The 19,719-nt window shown below is 37.4% G+C and overlaps 1 protein-coding gene across 1 annotated transcript in view; it reads right to left on the bottom strand.

Annotated features, from left to right (window-relative positions):
• Nucleotides 1–1,012: 1,012 nt before the first annotated feature.
• Nucleotides 1,013–19,719, bottom strand: part of SLC38A11 (solute carrier family 38 member 11) — a 52,940-nt gene continuing 34,233 nt past the window's right edge. Inside the window, exons 8-12 of the mRNA XM_035007874.1 lie at nt 17,874–17,944; nt 16,600–16,761; nt 13,396–13,508; nt 10,717–10,848; nt 1,013–1,900 (exon numbers count right to left, since the gene is read on the bottom strand). Of these exons, the coding sequence (XP_034863765.1) occupies nt 1,607–1,900; nt 10,717–10,848; nt 13,396–13,508; nt 16,600–16,761; nt 17,874–17,944 (772 nt within the window). The 3' untranslated portion in view covers nt 1,013–1,606. The remainder of the gene's footprint in view (nt 1,901–10,716; nt 10,849–13,395; nt 13,509–16,599; nt 16,762–17,873; nt 17,945–19,719) is intronic.

The raw sequence follows: 19,719 nt of genomic DNA, 5'->3' as shown, positions 1-19,719 counted from the left end.
CTCTCACCACTTCTTTATTCAAACCACGGTGAAACTATCCTTTATACACTTCCTGTGGGTTTTTTTTTTTCTTTTGCCGTGATTTGTACAAACACATCATGTGTGTATTAACTCTGCTTGCAGTATTTTCTATTTGGCAACAATTAATACAGTGCTCCTGATTGTCAACTTGAAATACAAATGAAAAGGTGAGAAAATTGGGGGTGATTTGAAGTAGGTTAGCTGTCCAGATGGTCCCAGATTTTCTTGTTATTTTAAAAAGAGCATCAGATGTGAAATCCTCATGAAAGGTATTTAAAAAATCCTCATTAAAAAACAGTGCCACTGTGGTGGACACAGCTGTGCCTACCAGTTCCCCTACAAGGAAGCATGTGGTGCCCCAGCCACCAGAAGACAGCACGCAGTTCTCAGTTCCTTTAGGGTTTGTTCAGCTGCAAAGAGCTGCCAAGGGCTCGGCCTCCACAGGTACCCACATTCAAGGGCAGAGGGAGGCAGTGGTATTAAAACTTGGCTATTTCACCCGAACAGGGACAGCTCTGATGGGCCACATATGTTCCAGTCTCCCGTGGACTTGGCTGAGGCTCCGTTGGCCTGCCTTGCCTTGCAGTTCCATCTTGCCCTCTCGATCCTGCTTTCTGCCTCTCTTCCATTAGCGATGATCCTTAATAAATACCCCTCATGCCAAACTCCATCTCAGTGTCTGCTTCTGGAAAATCCAGCCAACAAGCACCCTCGAGAATCTCTCTGAGGATCCCAGAGGAGTGAGAACCCTTCTTCTGGGGCCCTGATTTTTCTTGCAAGCTTCTAGTCTCAAAGTTCAGCTTCCGGTTGTATACTCCCATCAGTACTTGAAATTCAACAGGTCCAAAGCTGACACACAACCCATCTCCTGGGCTTGTGCCTGAGAACAACTTGTGGTTCCCCCCCTCCCCGCTTTATAATTTATTTAATGGCACTACCACTGTATTCCCACAGGATCAAAACTTGAGAGGTAATTTTGATTTTTCACACATCTTGCTCTGTACAGTCTATTATTCATGCTTCTTAACATGGAAAGAACTTTACTCACTTCTCCAGGGATTCACTCCCCTCTAAACAAGGGATCTGCTGAAATTGTAATGGAGCCTTTCATTTTTCTCCTGGGATATCTATTCCCTTTAATAGTTTTCAGTTTCCCTTCTCTTCGATTCATAAACTTTAAAAGACACAAAAATTTTTTTCTCATAAAGGATACACACACACCAAATTCCAACCCACAATCACCTACTTATTTTGGAGTGCAGTATATTGGCTCACCTATTGAATAAAAGAATAATGCTTTGAGAGGATGGCAGCAAGGGCCAAGGGCTTCACTTTTCCTCCTGCAGCTGAGATTAAGGCAGCACAGTCATTAAAACAAAATATTCATTTTGTTTAAAATAAAGCAATAAAACAAAAAAATACATTCAATTTTCTTTTCCTCTTTATGTTTTACATTGGACTAGCGAGTAAAGGAAACCAAGTCTTGATAAATGTCGAAATAATAATTTTATAATATACAGACTAAAACGTGTGTGAATGTGTTTAGAAGTCTCTCAAAACATATATACTTTTGAAAGCAGTCAACTCATTGAAAGGTACTGCTGTTTAAAACTGAAAGTTGTGTTGTCAGTTGAAGATGAGAAACTGAGATGTTTGTGAGGGAGAGATTGTCAGCAAAACAGTAGAACATTTCCTGCCCATGGGTGCAGTCTTGAGGATTTGCGATGGCCATGACGAGTCCAGCAACCATCACCATGACACCGACAGGAAGCATGATACAGGACATAATCTTATCTGAGTGTGTCCTCGGTTCTTCAGACAGTTTCAGATAGCATGCTGACGGAATGATAAAAATTAGTGGAGCGGCACAGAGCACACCCTGCATATTGAAAACAAGAAATAACAGTATGTTACCAAATGGAGCATTCTTTGGACATCTTTTTTTTTTTTAAATTTTTTTGTTTGTTTGTTTTATTTATTTATTCATGAGAGTCAGAGAGAGAGATAGAGAGAGGCAGCGGCAGAGGGAGAAGCAGGCTTCCCGCCTAGCAGGTAGCCCGATGCGGGACTCGATCCCAGGACCCTGGGATTGTGACCTGAGCCGAAGGCAGACGTTTAACCATCTGAGCCACCCAGGCGTCCCTGGACATCTTTTTTTTAAAGATTTTATTTGTTTGACAGAGAGAGACACAGCGAGAGAGGGAACACAAGCAGGGGGAGTGGGAGAGGGAGAAGCAGGTCTCCCGCTGAACAGAGAGCCCAATGCGGGGCTCGATCCCAGGACCCTGGGATCATGACCTGAGCTGAAGGCAGACGCCTAACAACTGAGCCACCCAGGTGCCCCTGGACAGTTTTTGAAATAGATTTACAGAATGTATTTGTCTTTGTACATGTTAAAAGCTAAATAGGTTTAGTTGAATCAACCAAGGGAAAGAAGAATAACCCAATAAAGACTTAGGAATAGGTTTTCCCCTTTCTGATGATATATTTACAAAGGAGAAGAATAAAATAGTGTATCAGACTTAAAAAAATGATCAGAAAATAATAATTTAGAAAATAAAGCAGAAGGTAAGACCAACTTCTGGCAAACTCTTGAAATGTCCCATATTTTCAGCACGTCACATTTTCTTACATTCTTATTTCAAATTGCTGAGTAACTATTATGCTGTTCAAATGTGAGCAGTCTATTTGACATATATGTACAAGAGGAGACTGACTTCTGGGAAGCGTGTAGGGGATATTATCTTTCCTCTTTCTTGAGTTGGTGTGAAAGGAGGTGCCCCTCTGTATGAGAAAAGAAAACTATCACCCCGAGGGCACTTAACATGAAATAGCATTTCTAAATCCTCTTTCAAGTAAAACTAAACATGTTAAGTACCCTAGAAAATTGACAGCAGAACTAAATGGCTATGACTCAGTCACCCTCACCTACGTTAGCTTATGGATAAGTCCAACCTGAGGGGGCATGTCAGATTGAAACTTATGGGGAGTAGTGTTGTCTATTATAAAAATACCAAGAGGGGCGCCTGGTGGCTAGTCAGTTAAGCCTCCACTCTTGATTTCGGCTCAGGTTGTGATCTCACGGTCGTGAGATGGAGCCACATGCCAGTCTCGGCACTCAGTGGGGAGTCTGAGATTCTCTTTCTCGCTCTCTCTGCCCCTCCCCCCACTCAACGCCACGTTGTGTGTGTGTGCTCTCTTACTCTCTCCCAAATAAATAAATAAATCTTAAAAAAATTTAAAAAATACCAAGAGTTACTGACTTCAAAGAAAAGATACTTTCCCTTTGAGGAGGCTAAATTTGCACTAGACACTTTGCAAATGATATAATGTTAAAATGTAATGCATTTTAGGCAATATAGTTTTAAAATTATATTAAATGTTAATTATATATTAAACAAAATATAACATACTATTAAAATATATTAAATATAACTGTATAACAAATGACATTCTCTTAAGCCATAAAACACAAGTTTTTAAAAACAGACAATAGCAAATGTGATATTGGTTTAAAACTAAAAGGAAGCTTTCCATAAAATACATGTTTTGCTATATTTCAAAAAGTTATTATGGAAATATGTAAATATACAGAAAAGTAGAAAGAAGAGTATAATGAAAGCCTATACAACCTATCACCTAAGGTTTAAGCGCTTTTTGACACATTATTTAGTAGATTTCCCCAGGGAAAAAATCACAGAAAACTGATTTTGAAGCTGGATGATGTAAAAAACAGATTATAACTTAAAATAGTTTTACAAGAAATATTTTCTCAATATCATCATTTACTACAATTACTGTTATACTCAGTGCCATCCTCAGAACAGAAATATTACAACTATGATTCCAAAAACATTGCTTTTTTAGCTTTTACAAAAATAGAAGTCCAGAGAAATGGCAGTTGATTGGAATATGGTATGAAATGACTAATGAGGCACTATCTAAAAATTTGGGGAAGAGTAAGAGAGACCACACTTCATGGAAAATATGTCTATAGCCAAAGATATGAGTGAGAAAAGAGGTGCTAAAGTGTATTCTAATTTAAAATATATGGAAAATGTAATTTTGCCATTCATAGTACCTGCATACAAATGAATACCTACAAAGGTACACAGATGTAAAGAATTAGTTTTCACATGGCAAGAATTGAATGAATTATGGACTTCTTTGGCTGTCTCGAAACACTTGAAACTGACAATGTTCTTTTAAGAAAAATACTGTAGAACTCCATCTGTGTTTATAATAATTACTATCCTTTGATTTCTTTGAAAAAAATTTGAAAACAATGAAAAAATAATTAAGATATAAATATATGTATGTGGGTATGGGTTGTGTATATGTATAGAATCTCTTCTCTTTACAGGAACAAACATGTGAAATTAATTCATCTGGAACTTCAGAGTGTTGAAAGTGCTATCAGGATGAAAACCGCCACCAGCTGCTGCTAAGAAGCTGTCATCAGTCAGCATTTTGGGACACTTCCAAACCTAACTTGCTGGGCAGTCCAAAGCAATGGGTGTTCTGTTTATGCTATAATTCTTAAGAGTTGAGAAAGTAGCAATTAGTGGGAAAACTATATAGCTGATGTTTGTACTGGAAGAAGTCCAGTTGAGTATCTTGTCTAGATAGCAGTTACTTTCTTAATATTTGAAAGTGCAGTCTTGCTAGAAGTTGTTGTTAGGACCCAAGATCATCAATAGAATGAGACAGCAGTTCCATCTGCTCTTTTTCCTGTAAATTCGTCCTGCTTATTAGATCTACTAAATATAGCCTTGTGTGAGAATACACCACTGGCTTTGGAATAATTTTTGGAATTGCTTGACAGGATGTAAATATCCTTTCATTAAAGGGATAATAAAATATAGCCTTATTTTAAAGGCAGGGCAGCACTGTCCTTTGATAATAATACTGTCGATGCCAGGGCATTCTGCAATTTGCTGTAAGGAAATAACAGAAGGTGTTGAAGATTTTTACTGGCAATACAAATTGGGAACTTAACTGAATTCTCCTACCAGAATAGAAAACCTCTCAAAGGATACAAGGAAGCTGAAAACTAAACAAAAGAATGCTTATACCTCTTCTAAGTTTCTACTTTGTAATCAGTTTGGATTCATGAAATGTATTCCTGTACCTTAAAGAGAAACTCTCACTAACTCAGGAAGCCTTTGGCAGCTTGGACTATGCCTTGCTCACCCTGATGTATCTCTCTGTGTGGGCTGGCGCTGGGTAATTGGCTTGCTTGCTTCCTTCTACTTTAAGCTGTGCACAATGCTTTTTGGGCTGGTTACTCTGGCCACAGGCCCCAGCTGCTTCATCTTTTCTCTTTGTACTGTGAGTAAAAAACCCATAGGGCCCAATTACTGTAGATGCTTTTTTTCTCTAGTAGCAACATCAGTGCCCAGATCCTGGATTCTTAATACCAAGAATGGGACTTCTGTTTATTTGCTTCTAAAATGAATCCTTTAAAATGGAGGGTGCATTTCCTTTGGAAAATGTCATTGTTGTCTACTGCTATGAAAACAATGAAATAAAAAGGAAGCTAAGCTCTAAATGGGGTTTTGCTTTTTATTAGGTACTAATAAAACTCCAAATAATTTATCCTATATTATTCTAGTTATAATAAGTAACAGCATTTCCCTAACTTCACAAATTGAAGGTCTGATTCTATTACACATCTCATTAGTGAAGATCATTATTCTACTTAGCGATGATTCAGACACCACAGTAGAAAAGAATTCTTAGCGTACAACAATTGTTAACTAAGATAAAAGCTATTAGCTAAACATTAATTTAGATGAAAATCTTTCAGTTCCATGTTATTTCATCTCCTGGTATTGATTTTAACTCATTATTAAAATCTAGCCATATATATTATGGATTACTCTTAACCTCACTTATAGGTAAATTTAATGTAGAGGCTTTCAACTTAAAAATTGGATAGAGAAATGAGAATCTGCTTATTTTATATAATTTAAAGCCTTCTATTTAGGAAACCTTAGGCTAGCATAATAATTAAAAATGTGGGCTATAGGGGCTGAAAGCCTGTGGTCAAATCTTGATTCTGCCACTTACAGCTAGTGTGAACTATTTAATCACTCTATTTAATCACTCTGTGCCTCAGTTTCTTCATCTGTAAAACTAATACAGGTTAAGGAAGATAACGCATGCAAAACACTTGGCACAGAGTAATCGATACATGTTAGCTCACAGTCATTCTGAAGTGGAACACAGTATGCTTTAGGTACTTCTAAAGTGTTGCATGATCCAGCCTACAATAGTTACTGAGAGAAATGATGCCTCATCCGGCTCCATTAAACATGACAAATGCCACAAGAAGGGAGATGAGTAAAGATCTGAATATGTTGTTGTGCATGCCAAAAGACTTTTGTTGATTGGAAAAACATATGCTCAGGTCATCTGTAAAAGAATGGAGATCCTATATTTTATTACATTCTCATAAAATGCCCTTAGTGATTCAGCATTTCCATGTAACACCTGGTGCTTACCACAAGTGCACTCCTTAATCCCCATCACCTGTATCACCCATCCCCCACCTACCTCCCCTCTGGTAATCATCAGTTTGTTCTCTGTAGTTGAGAGTCTGTTTCTTGGTTTGCTTCCCTCTCTCTTTTTTCCCCCTTTGCTTGTGTGTTTCCTAAATTCCACAAATGAGTGAAATCATATCATATTTGTCTTTCTCTGACTTATTTCACTTAGCATAATACTCTCTAGCTCCATCCATGTTGTTACAAATGGCAAGATTTCATTCTTTATGTCTGAGTAATATTCCATTATGTATGTATGCCACATCTTCTTTATCCATTCATCACTCGATGGACATTTGGGATGTTTCCATAATTTAGTTATTATAGATAATGCTGCTATAGACATTAGGGTGCCTGTATCCCTTTGAATTAGTGTTTTTGTATTCTTTGGGTAAATACCTAGTAGTGCAATTGCTGGGTCATAGGGTAGTTCTATTTTTAACTTTTTGAGGAACCTCCATAATGTTCTCCAGAATGACTGCACCAGTGTGCATTCCCACCAACAGTGCAAGAGGATTCCCCTTTCTCCACATTCTTGCCAACATCTATTTTTTATTGTGTTGTTAATTTTAGCCATTCTGGCAGGTGTGAGATGACATCTCATTGTAGTTTTGATTTGTATTTCCCTGATGATGAGTGATGTTGAGCATCTTTTCATGTATCTGTTGGCCCTCTGTATGTCTTCTGCCCATTTTTAAATTGGATTATTCATTTTTGGGGTGTTGAGTTTTATAAGGTCTTTATATGTTTTAGATACTGACCCTTTATCAGAGGTCATTTGCAAATATCTTCTCCCATTCCATAGGTTGCCTTTTAGTGTTGTGGATTGTTTCCTTCTCTGTGCAGAAGCTTTTTATTTTAATGTAGTCCCAATAGGTTATTTTTACTTTTGTTTCCCTTGCCTCAGGAGACATATGTAGCAAGAAGTTGCTATGGCTGATGTCAAATGGGTTACTACTGCCTGTGTTCTCCTGTATGATTTTTACAGTTTCAAGTCTCACATTTAGGTCTTTAATCCATTTTGAATTTATTTTTGTGTTTGATGTAAGGCAATGGCCCAGTTTTATTCTTTTGCATGTTGCTATCCACTTTTCCCAACACCATTTGTTGAAGAGATTGTCTTTTCCCATTGGATATTCTTTCCTGCTTTGATAACAATTAATTGACCAAATAGTTATGGGCTCATTTCTTTAAACCTAGTGTAATTGTCTTGGGTTATTAGATCGTAACAGACAACTTAAAATAAATCTTATTTAATTGTCTTTTTATGAATATCTATATAATCAGGTTTTAAAAAAATCTAAGGATCTAGAATCATGTTTTAAATTTTTAAAAATAGTTTTCCACAACCAGCTGAGATTTTGGCTTTATAATAGACATTCACCCAATATTCTTCCCTTATTATTCTATAATACCAGAATTCTGTCTTTTTAATTTTTTTTTTACTTTTTAAAGATGTTTGTTTATTTATTTGACAGAGAGAGACACAGCGAGAGAGGGAACACAAGCAGGGGGAGTGGGAGAGGGAGAAGCAGGATTTCCACTGAGCAGAGAGCCTGATGCAGGGCTCGATCCCAGGACCCTGGGATCATGACCTGAGCCGAAGGCAGATACTTAACGGCTGGGCCACCCAGGCGCCCCCAGAATTCTGTCTTAACCACAAAAAACTTTCAACGTAAGTACAGTAGGGAATATTTAATGTAATTAAGTGCTTACAATTTTGTTGTGCAAGTGTCAGAGAGATAAGCAATTAACAGAAAGTTAGGGTAATATTTACAAAAATATCTCATTACTAAAAAATAAGCAATATGTATGTGCTTGTTTAATTTAAAGGGAATAAAAAATTGTTAGGCTATCAACATGTGGTGAGCTATCAGGCAGTTGATAAACATTTTTTCATATCAAAATTTTACAATATTAAAAAAACACACAACCAAATATGAACTCAAATGAGACATTTAACAAAGTAAGAAATAACAGATCTGGGAATCATTATGTTGATCATACCTCAGCACAGATAAAAGATTACTATCATTGTCAGTGCCATCAATTTTTGGTAACACTTACTATCCCAGTGCTACACTAAAGGATGTATTTTATGTCCAGGAACATTTGTAGAAATAGTTCCTGATCTGTGGTCCCAAGGGGCAATTGCCCATGCAGTAATTTGAACACTGTGTTCTTAGCACTATGCCATATACTGTGGAGGATGGAAGAGGCAGCTAAATATCATTCTCGTCTTCAAAGAACTTACTCTCTGGTAGGGAAGGCAAGCTTATGGACAATCCAGACAGTATATGATACATGATGACAATACATAAATCAAGTTAGTGCATTAAGGTAGCAGTCATCCACTTACATAGATCAACGTTAGAATGTGAAATGATTTTGTATGAACCTTCTAGACTTTGGTCTATGCAAAACTGAGAAGTAGGTGAAAGTTATCTTTGATATTTATGCATCTCTCCTATGAGCTTTCTTTCCAATGCTGGTGGAATAGATGATTCCCCAGGCTCCTGTGGTTTTGGGAAACAGCCTACTCCCTACTCTTCATATACCCTGCTACGAGCACATCCCCAAAAGTGTATTACTGACTGAATCTATTTTGTCTGGAACTTCAAATCCAGATGGCATCTGGAGGTAATAGTATCTTGGGCACTGACAATAATACCTTCACCTATCCCTCAACTCTCAATGGAGTGAGTAAATAATGACTTGGGATCCCATCTGTAAAAGTCTGCCCTCCCTGTGGTGCATAATTAATAAATGCTAAGTGGTGGGATTCTGAATAGAAATTCCATAAAGATTGTAGAAGAGTAAGATTAATGACTCTGAAGTGGTAGATCCATTTCTATTCATTTCTCACCAGATGGCATCATTGTCCCAGCTCCACAAAGTAGAACCAAGGAGTCATTCTTGATGTGTCCCTCTATCCCCCTTTGTCACAAAATCCTATTAATCTTTTCTCATAAATGTCTTTTGGGAATTCATCTCTTTCCTTTCTCTTCTTCTTGATTTACATAGCAGCTGAACTTTTCATGTTTATTTGTGAGATTGTATGCTCCATGAAAGCATAGATCCTTTCTGATTTCCTCCCATCATTGTATCTCAATTATATAGTAATAATATATACTTAATCAACAAATAAATGAGTTAGAAGTTGCACTGGACCTTAAATCTTTGTAAGATTTGGACAGAAATGAAAGAAAAATAATAATTGTAAAAGAATAAACATAAGGCAAAGGATAAAAGAAAGAATTACTATGGCTTACTCATAGGCTAAAAATAAGATTGACTAGAGCTAAAGGTGGATTTGGTAAAGTAAATGGTAAATAATTTTCCATAGAAGGCATGGGGTCAGATTATAGAGGCAACAGTTGATGCTTGCTCTGGTAGGAAAGTGGAGATTTTTAAGTATTGTCATGATAAACTGGAAGCAGAACTTAAATATGTGCTAGTTGAAACAAAGAGACAGTATTAATTCAGATGTGATATAACGAGGACTTAGACTTGGGAGAGAGCAGTAGAGATGATGAGGGAAAGGTCTAGAAAGGGAAACGAAATATTTTAAAGAAAAAGAACTTGGGCTGTGGTAAGTGAATGTGGGATATGGATATAATTATCTTCATTCACACGTATTTAATGAAACCCTCTAGACCTGTTTTTATGCAGCAACTTCCAGATCCACTTAATATGTAGCTGTTTTTAGTAATGTTTATGTATTATAGAAAATAAAATATGAAAAAGTGCTCCAAACCAGGGTGTCCCAACCTCAGCACTACTGACATTTTAGATTGGATAATTCTTTATGATGGGGGCTGTCTTGTGCATTGTAGGGACGTCAGCAGCGTCCTCAGCCTTTCCCAATAGATGCCAGTAGCACCCACATATCCACCTGTGACAGCAAAAATGTTCCCTTGGTGAGGAGGAGCAAAATCTCCCCCACTGGAGAACCACTGCTCTAAAAGTATATAATCTTATGAAGTACCCAAAATCATCATTGTAATAATTATTATTACATAACAAACACATTTTCATTTCATTTCAGAAACTGATACTTCGTTAGGGAAAATACATCCTTCATTAAATATAAACATTATTTTTAAAGGGATTTTTAGAAATGGAGGTGTAAATCTTTAAATATACTTACATTGAGTTCTAAAACTTTTCCAAGGCAATCAATCAGCAATGATGTAAGCATGGCTACAGTAATGATAACCACTGTTACAATAATGTGTAAGACCAACGAAAGATTCCCACCAAAAAACACATTGGCAATTACCTGCCAAAGAAACACATTATTTAGAGACGGATTCTCAGAGGCATGCAGGACTTATTAAGAAAGTATACCATATTATAGCACTTAGGACTGTATAAAACACTACCTGTAAGGCAATCGATCAAATCTTAAGCCATCCGAATGTCCTATCTTTTCCAAAGTACTTACACATAGACAAACACACATTTCAATAACAAGTATTCTTTGCCGAATTATTAGACAGGTGGTGTATTATATTACAGACCCAAAACATGGCATATAATGGGTGAAAAATATATTTCTCAAGTGTAAGAAAGATCTTAGGAAGTTGCCTTATAAGGTATTTGAGTCCAACAAGGTCGTCACTAACAGAATCTATGGATGGTATTTAGATCTTTGAATGAGAGGAGATTGGAGAGAGTCAACCAATCTAAGAAAACAAATAGTGATCTGGATAAAAAAGATCAAATAGAATTTAGAACTAGAAGAGCTTTAGTTACCTAGATCATCTTTCTTGAGTGATCAGCTTTACAGCAATCCTGAAATGTACTTGTCCTACCTTGGCTTGAGGTAGGGCTTAAAACATGGGTAGGATTTAGAGCAGAATTAGAGACTGAGGCAACAGTGTGAAAAGAGCAAAAGAAGAAAGAAGAAGAGGAAAGATACCTATGGAAGACAAGAAAGAGACAATCTGAATAGGGTTGACTCTGCGAGAGAACCCTGACACAAGAGTTGGAAATGGTAGAAGGTCAGATGCTGGGGGACCTTAATGAAGCCGACCCTCCAAGCTGTTACTTACCTAACATTCCTAGATAAGTAACATTCCTCACAGACTGGACACTGCCATAACCCTGCTAATAATTACTGGGAATATTAATAACTTTTACTCATTTATGGTTTTATAATTAGTGATGTTTTTTAAATATTTAAAATTCATTCTTATAGAAGCCTCTAATATATGATTATAATAGTAGAAAATCACTGCATGTGGCAGGCTACTGAGAGATATTCATTAGGGGTATGGACAGGCTTTTTGGCACCCTCGTATGTGGCTGGCTACTTTACCTATGAGTAGAAATGGCTTTGACTGTGTTTTTGCTAACTGTGTGTGTGTGTGTGTGTGTGTGTAGAAAGGAGAGAAAAAGGAAGTGAATGAGTGAAGTATATTTGAGGTTCCTCTGCCTAGTATTTGCTATCATGGCAGAGATCTTGAGTTAGTTCTATCTTCCTGTCATGGCAGCTAGAAAGGAAACAAGTTCCAAGAACTAAAGACATAAACTGTGCAGGTGGAGTGACTCAGATTGTCCACAAGCAGTTCACCAGAAGCCACATGAGAATGTAGCATCTGTTACCGTTGACCTACAGATCAGATTTGACCCCAAAGTCCTGGGCAGAAGCTAAAATAAAACCATTTCCTGCATCTAACAAGAGCAGAAAATTTTTCCAGTTTCTTAGATTTGAAAAATCTTCATAAAGTAAGTTTCAGTCTACTTCTCCCTTATATTCAAGGTGGAGAACTAGCCTGTGAGTTACACATTTGTAAGTGAGGACAAGTGCTAACTGTAAAGGATATACGTAGTGCCGAACAATTCCTTATTCCATGTCCCTGAGCAGTTCCTTACCCCCAGAACTGGCATAAGGAAGTCACTGGTCTTCCTCTAGAAGCCTGCTGATTAGTTAGCGTATTTAAAGCTCTGTAGGCGGTTCACTTCCCACATTAGACCATTCACATGGCGCACTGTGTAAACAGCCTCTAGGAATAGATCCTAAAACTAAGCCCTTTTCAGTGTGATTGCTGAAAGAACCACTGTGAAGCAGCATCATGTTTTTCTGCTGAGTGGTACAGTGGATTTTTCGCTGACTGTGTAAGGGATTCCCGACAAGCTATCCAGCTTTACAGAAAAAGAATGACTTCTTTTTCATTTAATCGTCCTTTGCAAATCCATACATATAGTACAAATACATCACAAATACATATATATGTGATATACTATCTTTATGATTTTACATGGTGTAAAAATATAAATGTATTTGTATAAATATATAAATAAAATATATCTGTAAAACTAGTGGTTTACGTTGAATTTTGGTTTTCCATAGATAATAAGACATTTTAGTTTTTTCAAAATAACAAAACTGATCAAAATCTGTTCAAAGTTGCCTTTAATACACATTGACTTATAAAACATCTTAGCAAAAGGATGATTTTGTAAAACACGTTTTAAATCTTAGTACTTAATTTCTTTGTAAGAATGCTTTTAAGAAAAAACCACTTAGTTTGGCTCTATTAAAGGCTGGCATTCATTTTGGAATGCAGTTGTATAAATATTTATACTTATGCTAATATAAACTAAACCACCAAACATGATCTTCAAATCCAACTTTTGAAAAAGTAACTTGTAAACATTTGAATATAAATTTATCTTTAAACTGGTTGAAAAAGAGACTTATAAATTATATGACTTGTCATGCACTTGTGAATTTGCAGATTTAAATTATTTACAAATCTTCCTAAATTAAATGTAGTAGAGGAATCAACTGGGTAAAATGTTGGAAAGGAATTGTGCTTACCTCTCTAGTCACAAAGCATTCAATTGGGTACGTTAAAATGACAGTGACTCCGTAACAGAACCTTCCGAATGTTACCAAATCATCATTTCTGCAATAGTTTTCAAATAAGTCTCCTAGAGAATAATATAAAATAGATTTATTTCAACTGAATATTTGAGATAAATATCTAACAAATCAGATATTGGATATTTATTGTATAAGTGGAGCTCCATAAACTCCATTTAATTAATAGAATAGACTGCCAAGTCTAATACAAGGTTTTTTGCTTTCAATAACTATATAATTATTTTTTTTATTTTATTATGTTATGTTAGTCACCATACAATATAACTATATAATTATTGACTGATATTAAAACTAGTACATTTTCCACTTGAGATGAATTCATCAGTGACAGTTTTTCTCTTATTCTCATTGTTTGTTTTTAGTAGATCTGCCTTAAATTTGTATCAACTTCTGAAAAATACTTTCATCCATTGTCTTCTGACACCTGAACCAACTCCCTAAATTCTTGTGCACTAGCTTTATAAACTTGCTTCTGGTCTTTGTTTCTGGTAAATAAGTGACTTCGTTATTAAAAAAAAAAAAAAAGTCTTAAAATAAACAAATTTCCTTTTGAAATGTTATTCTTAGATCAAGGGCAATCCTGAAAGGAAGAGTAGACCAGTACATCTGGGGAGCTGAATTTCCTGTATATCATGCTATAGGGTTTAATCCCAGACTGAGGGCCACATTTTCTCAGACATTTATAAAGAAATAGAGGGATCTAATGAGGGCCCAGAAGTCATGTCAGCAAAAAGTTTCCCAATACTGAAACAAACAATATTTGGGCCTATTTCTTTCTTTCTTTCTTTTTTTTTTTTTTTTTAAAGATTTTATTTATTTATTTGACAGAGAAAGACACAGCGAGAGAGGGAACACAAGCAGGGGGAGTGGGAGAGGGAGAAGCAGGCCTCTTGCGGGGCAGGGAGCCTGATGTGGGGCTCAATCCCAGGACCCCGGGATCATGACCTGAGCCGAAGGCACACACCTAACAACTGAGCCACCCAGGTGCCCCAGGTCTATTTATTTCCTAAATATAACATGCTTACATTTTAAAATTTGGGTCACATTTTCCAGTTAGACTGAATAGAAAAATAAGATCAAAGTCACACACTACTACACTATTTAAAAAGAAAACAAAACTATACTTCTGTCCTTTTTTCTTTAATTAAAAAGCTAAATGACCCGCCTCTGCCAAGACTTACTTTAATGACTCTTCTCCCCTCCTCCTATCAACTGGAACAAATGCACATTACTTTCTAGGGTCCCTTTTAGGCAGAAAGGGATTAAACCACAAGCAGTCGTGGCAGAGACCTGCTTCAAGGTTGACTGAAAAGCTTCTACCACTCAGAAAAGAGGACAGAAGGTCCCTGTTCATTAACCTTCAGTAAAAAGTGACTGATCTCAATGTCAAGAACAACCTCGACTTCTTTACTGCCTCACAAGCTGAAATGTCTCTACTAAAAGGGAAAAAAAAAGAAGCAAGCAGTTTGCACAGGTAAGACCAGATTTGCCTAAAATGAAATGGCCTGAAGAAACAATGTCAGCTTATTCCAGCTTGAGTCTAAGTATATTTTCAGGAATTATAGCTAACAAAACAAAACAAAACAAAACAAAACACAAAAAGCCCAAACCAAAACCAACCCGTCAGCTTTGTTATATAAAGATTTAATTATATCTAAGCAATTACCACCAATAACAACACTAGGAAGGTGTGACTAAGAAAAAGGGCTTATGTCTTACAGGGAAGGCATTTAAAAGCCAAGGTTTTGTACAGACTGGAGCCTACAGGCCATTCACCTTGGCAAATGATGTAGCAATAGTGATACATGGCAGTGTTCTGAAACACAATTTTTCTCAAGACTTTCACGGTCACTTCATTGCTGCATTCTAATGGCACATACATGGATTGTATTTTTGATGGCATTGGAATTATGTTAAACCCTCTGTTTTGAAGCCATTCTTACTTTTTTCTTTATTTCTTGAGCAATCTCTGCCCATAATCATAGTTACCTGTAGCCTCTATTTGAAACAATACACCCAAGAGTACCTAGTATCATCTGAAAACTAAGTGAAGAGGAGCTGGAGGATAAGAGACAGCTTTTAATGGGTCGCATTTGACCCAAGTGGGGTAGACAGCAAGAGAGAATGGAATGAAAATTGAAGTGGAAGTCAGGAGACTTGTTTTCTACTTTGTCACCAGCCAGCTTGGGCAGGTTCCTTCACCTCTTTGTGTTTTAAGCAGGGGGTAAAACTAGTTATTCCACTTACCTTCACAGGGTTGTTTCAAGGTCATATGAGATAATAGACCTGCAAAAGCTGTGACATGTTTGAATCACAGCATTTACCAGGGTATTAATACTACACAGAGGAGTGAGTGCACAGGTCAAAGGAAGAAGAGATAGCCACTCAGCTGTTGGGCCTGGGTGAACAGGGAAAAGAAAATAAATTCAGTGTCAGGTGGTGGAGGAGGGGAGGGAAGGGGTGGGGCTGGTTCTGTGGGAAAGATGATGTTTTGTGTTTAAGGCAAGAATGGGATAACTAAGTAGGAATGTCCTGCAGGCAAGAGGCTGGAGATGAAAAGAAAGGTCTGGACTAGAGTTTATAAAACAATGACAATCTCCAGGGAATTTGTTGAGAGAAAAGAAGGCAACTTGCCTGAGCCAGTTAATGGAAGGTGGGAGGAGAAAGGGAGAGAAGGTAAGAGAAAGCAAAGAGCAATCACTCAGGGAGAAAGAGTGAATGATGATATGGTAGTGCTCCTTCTCCTATGGGAGGAAAGACAGGATGTTCAGAACTGTTAAGTGATTCACAGAGGTGCATGAGCATCAGAACCAAGATTATTCACTTTGAAGAGTGAGAGGATGCTGGTATTTCTGAAAGTGAAGCTGCAGTGGAGAGGGAAGCCAGATTTCAAGTGCTTTTAAGTGAAAGCATGGAAGAAGAGAGGAAAGGAACTACAGAAACAAGTTTAGCAGTTCAAAAGGGAGAAAATCCGGAAAACAGAAAGAGCAGAGGTGGGAAGGTAGAGGAGAGAATGGACAGAAGAGATAATGATACTCTGAAGTAGAATACTGGGTATAATTGTGCCCAAAATGAGAAGCGACAGAACCAGTCCATGTGAATAACGAAATATGATGAGAACTGAATCTCTCATTTTACCTTGGGTGAAGCCAGTAAAGGTCAAGTATCCACATGTAGCAAAGAGAGTACTGATAAGTACAGAAGCCAAGGTGGACACATGGATGATGCGGGACCAGTTAGCTACTGTGGGGTCTTCCAAAGAACCATAAACTAAGAAGCAGTTATGGTGGCAGATAAATGCTGCAATACAAAAAAGAAAAAAAAAAAAAAAAAGAGCACCATTAAAGCAAATGTTACTGGATTTCCTTCTCCTTCGGTGCCCATGGTTCTTGGTCACGTGGCTTCGAAGAATGAAGAGGTAGACCGGACAGAGTGGTGGGCAGCGAAGCAAGTTTACTGAGCAATAGCAAAGTGATAGTACAAAGCTCCCGAGGATGGAGGGGACCCAAGAGGGTTGCCATTGGAGTTTCTAAATCTATAGGGGTTTTTATGGGCTTGTTGGAGGGCTGTTTTAATCTGATTAACCCTCCCTGCACCTGTCATGCAATCAGATTTTTGTCATCTATCTATCACATGGGAAAGGGTGGAGGCCTCTTTCCAGGGCCATGTAAAATCCTTTTAAGGTTGGTTTCCTCTTAGGGCAGGGGCCCCTTGTCCCTGCCTGCCTGCCTTCCAACTGTCCTTCATCACAAGCACTAAGGTTCTCTTTTTTCTTCTAAAAATTCAGAGATGTATGTGACTTTGGAATGCTACGAAGTTCAAATACATTAAATTACTAGCTATGTCCGAAAATAACTTTTTTTAACAACTGTAGGAATGAGAAATTTCACTCACGTTAGGCTTATGTGGTCTCTTCATGTCACTCTTGATATAAACCAGGCCTATCCAACTTTCTCTCCCATTTTCCATTTCCTAGTGGCCTTCCAATCTTAAAGGAAATCTAAACAACACTATGCTTTCAGTCCCTGGCTTCCTTTCCAATCTGGGATATAACAGAGTAGCTTTAGACATCTGGCCAATTTGTAATACTTTGTGTGCAAGGTTTTGAATAAGCACATAACACTTGCTAGATATACAAGTTAAAAAATAAGATGACTGTAATGAGTTTTCTGCATGAGAAAGAGACTTGTCCATATTAAATCAAATTTTAGTGATGAGTGAGAAAAGTTTGAGCCTAATTTTATGTTGGCGCAAACTAGACCATATGGTGCTAATAGGAAGTCTAAAACTTTGGACATTTGTTCTCCAGAAACTTTATGCTCTAGCAGTTCAAAAGGGAGAAAGTCAGGAAAACTTTTTCATTATACTGAAGACTCCATATTGAGAAAGGGCCTGTGAAATCATATACTCACCAAACGACATCACACCAAGAGCCTGAATGGCATTAGGCTTTGCAAATACCCAAGCATCTTCTGTTTTTGGTCTAGAAGATAAATCAGGTAATTTAATGAATAATCAAACAAATGCGAGCCTAAGCATGTCAGAGAACAAGAAATGGTGTCACAGTAAAAACTGAGTATCTTTAAGTCAGAAATTAATAAGGGGCCCCCATCAATCTTCCTTAATTGTAAATAATTTCCCAGGAACATGCATGTTATGTTTACCTCAGTCCTCTAAAATGCATGTCAAATACTTGGAAAGACTTTATTCTTATATATTTAAAATAACCACTGACTACTTAATTTTATGACATTTTTACTCACCAATTTTAATAACAAACATTTGTTATGCACTCATCATTGAAGATACTGATTGAGGGAGATACAAAAATTAATAATGCAATGTTCCTCCTCGGCTAATCAATACTTCCTTCCTTCCCCTTGAACTCATTCCCCAGGCTCATCCTACCCCAGGGAAATTCATAGTTGGCACTATAGTTGACTGAAGAAGGTGGACATGAGCTAATATTAATTGAGGATGTACTTAACTGTATTCTGGGAATTACCCTCTGATATCTCAGTCTTCCCAGTAACACTCACGTATTATTGTCACTATTTAATACATTAGGAAAGTTAAGCTCCGGGTGGTGATAAAACTTGTCAAGCTTCCACAGATAGTAAGTGAAGCTGAGATTTGCTGTTCATCCCAGTATCTCTTTCACACTGAACTGTCAAGTGACCTCAAATTCTCACCTGTGGAAATACTTCTCAAAGAGGTTTTGGAAAGATATGAACTTTAAATTACCTGAGGCATCCTATTTCTTAGTGGAATTAAAATATTTGCCAGCCTGTCTATTGGCAGAGCTCGGTCTCCCTGGTTACCATATATCCCTGAGTAATAGTGAAGAGACTAGGTTCTGAGATCAGACAGCCTGTGTTAGTCTTCTGCCCCTTCCACCTGTGTGATCTTAGGCAAGTGATGAACCTTTCTGTGCTTCAGTTTTTACATCTATAAAATGAGAGTAATAAGAGTAGTACCTAATCCATTGAGTTATTGTGTGAATTAAATGAAATAAAATATGTAAGATTTCTGGAAGAGAGCCTTGCATATAGTCAAGTGTTCAATAACTGGTCACTCATATCATCAATTTATTAATATTATCCATTGTCATTTAATAAAAAGTAGGCAAAATGGCTCAAAGATGCCCAGCTTCCCTGAAAAGGAAAGGCTTGAGTGAAACCCAAAAGAATACATTAAGATAGCAGAGGGGAAAAGGGGAACGAGGGTTGTAGAAAGCCATAAATGCAATCCGTGTAAATGCACCTATTTCATAAGGTCGTTATTCATACTCCATGTAAAACAGACACACACAAAAAGTCTCGTTTGCTCTGTCAAAGTTAGTGGAATTTATGCATTGTATCTTTTTTTTTTCATTCCATATTTGAAATGAGCGGTTACAGGCCCTAGAGAATGAGCCAGCCTAGGAGGGAGGCCTCAGGCTGTTACAGGCTTGCGGTGACTCCCGTGTCTTGAGGGGGAGCTGCTCCCACCTCCTGCCTCCACTGTTCTCGCTACTGTGAACATTAACTGAGAAGAGCGCACGCGTCAAATGCCAAGGTTACCAGGGAAAAAGGCAGATTTTGCCCACGGTCATTAAAAAATGATTCAGAAAAGCAGCGCTAAAAATTACAGAAACTTGGAAGATTGTAAGGTTTTTTTTTTTAAGATTTTTTTTTAAAAGATTTTATTTATTTATTTGACAGAGAGAGACACAGCGAGAGAGGGAACACAAGCAGGGGGAGTGGGAGAGGGAGAAGC

The sequence above is a fragment of the Mirounga leonina genome, unplaced genomic scaffold (genome assembly GCF_011800145.1).
Source record: "Mirounga leonina isolate KUSES-001 unplaced genomic scaffold, KU_Mleo_1.0 Mir_151, whole genome shotgun sequence".
NCBI lineage: Eukaryota > Metazoa > Chordata > Mammalia > Carnivora > Phocidae > Mirounga > Mirounga leonina.
Note: the sequence above shows the minus strand (reverse complement) of the source record. Positions and strands in the feature narration are given on the sequence as shown.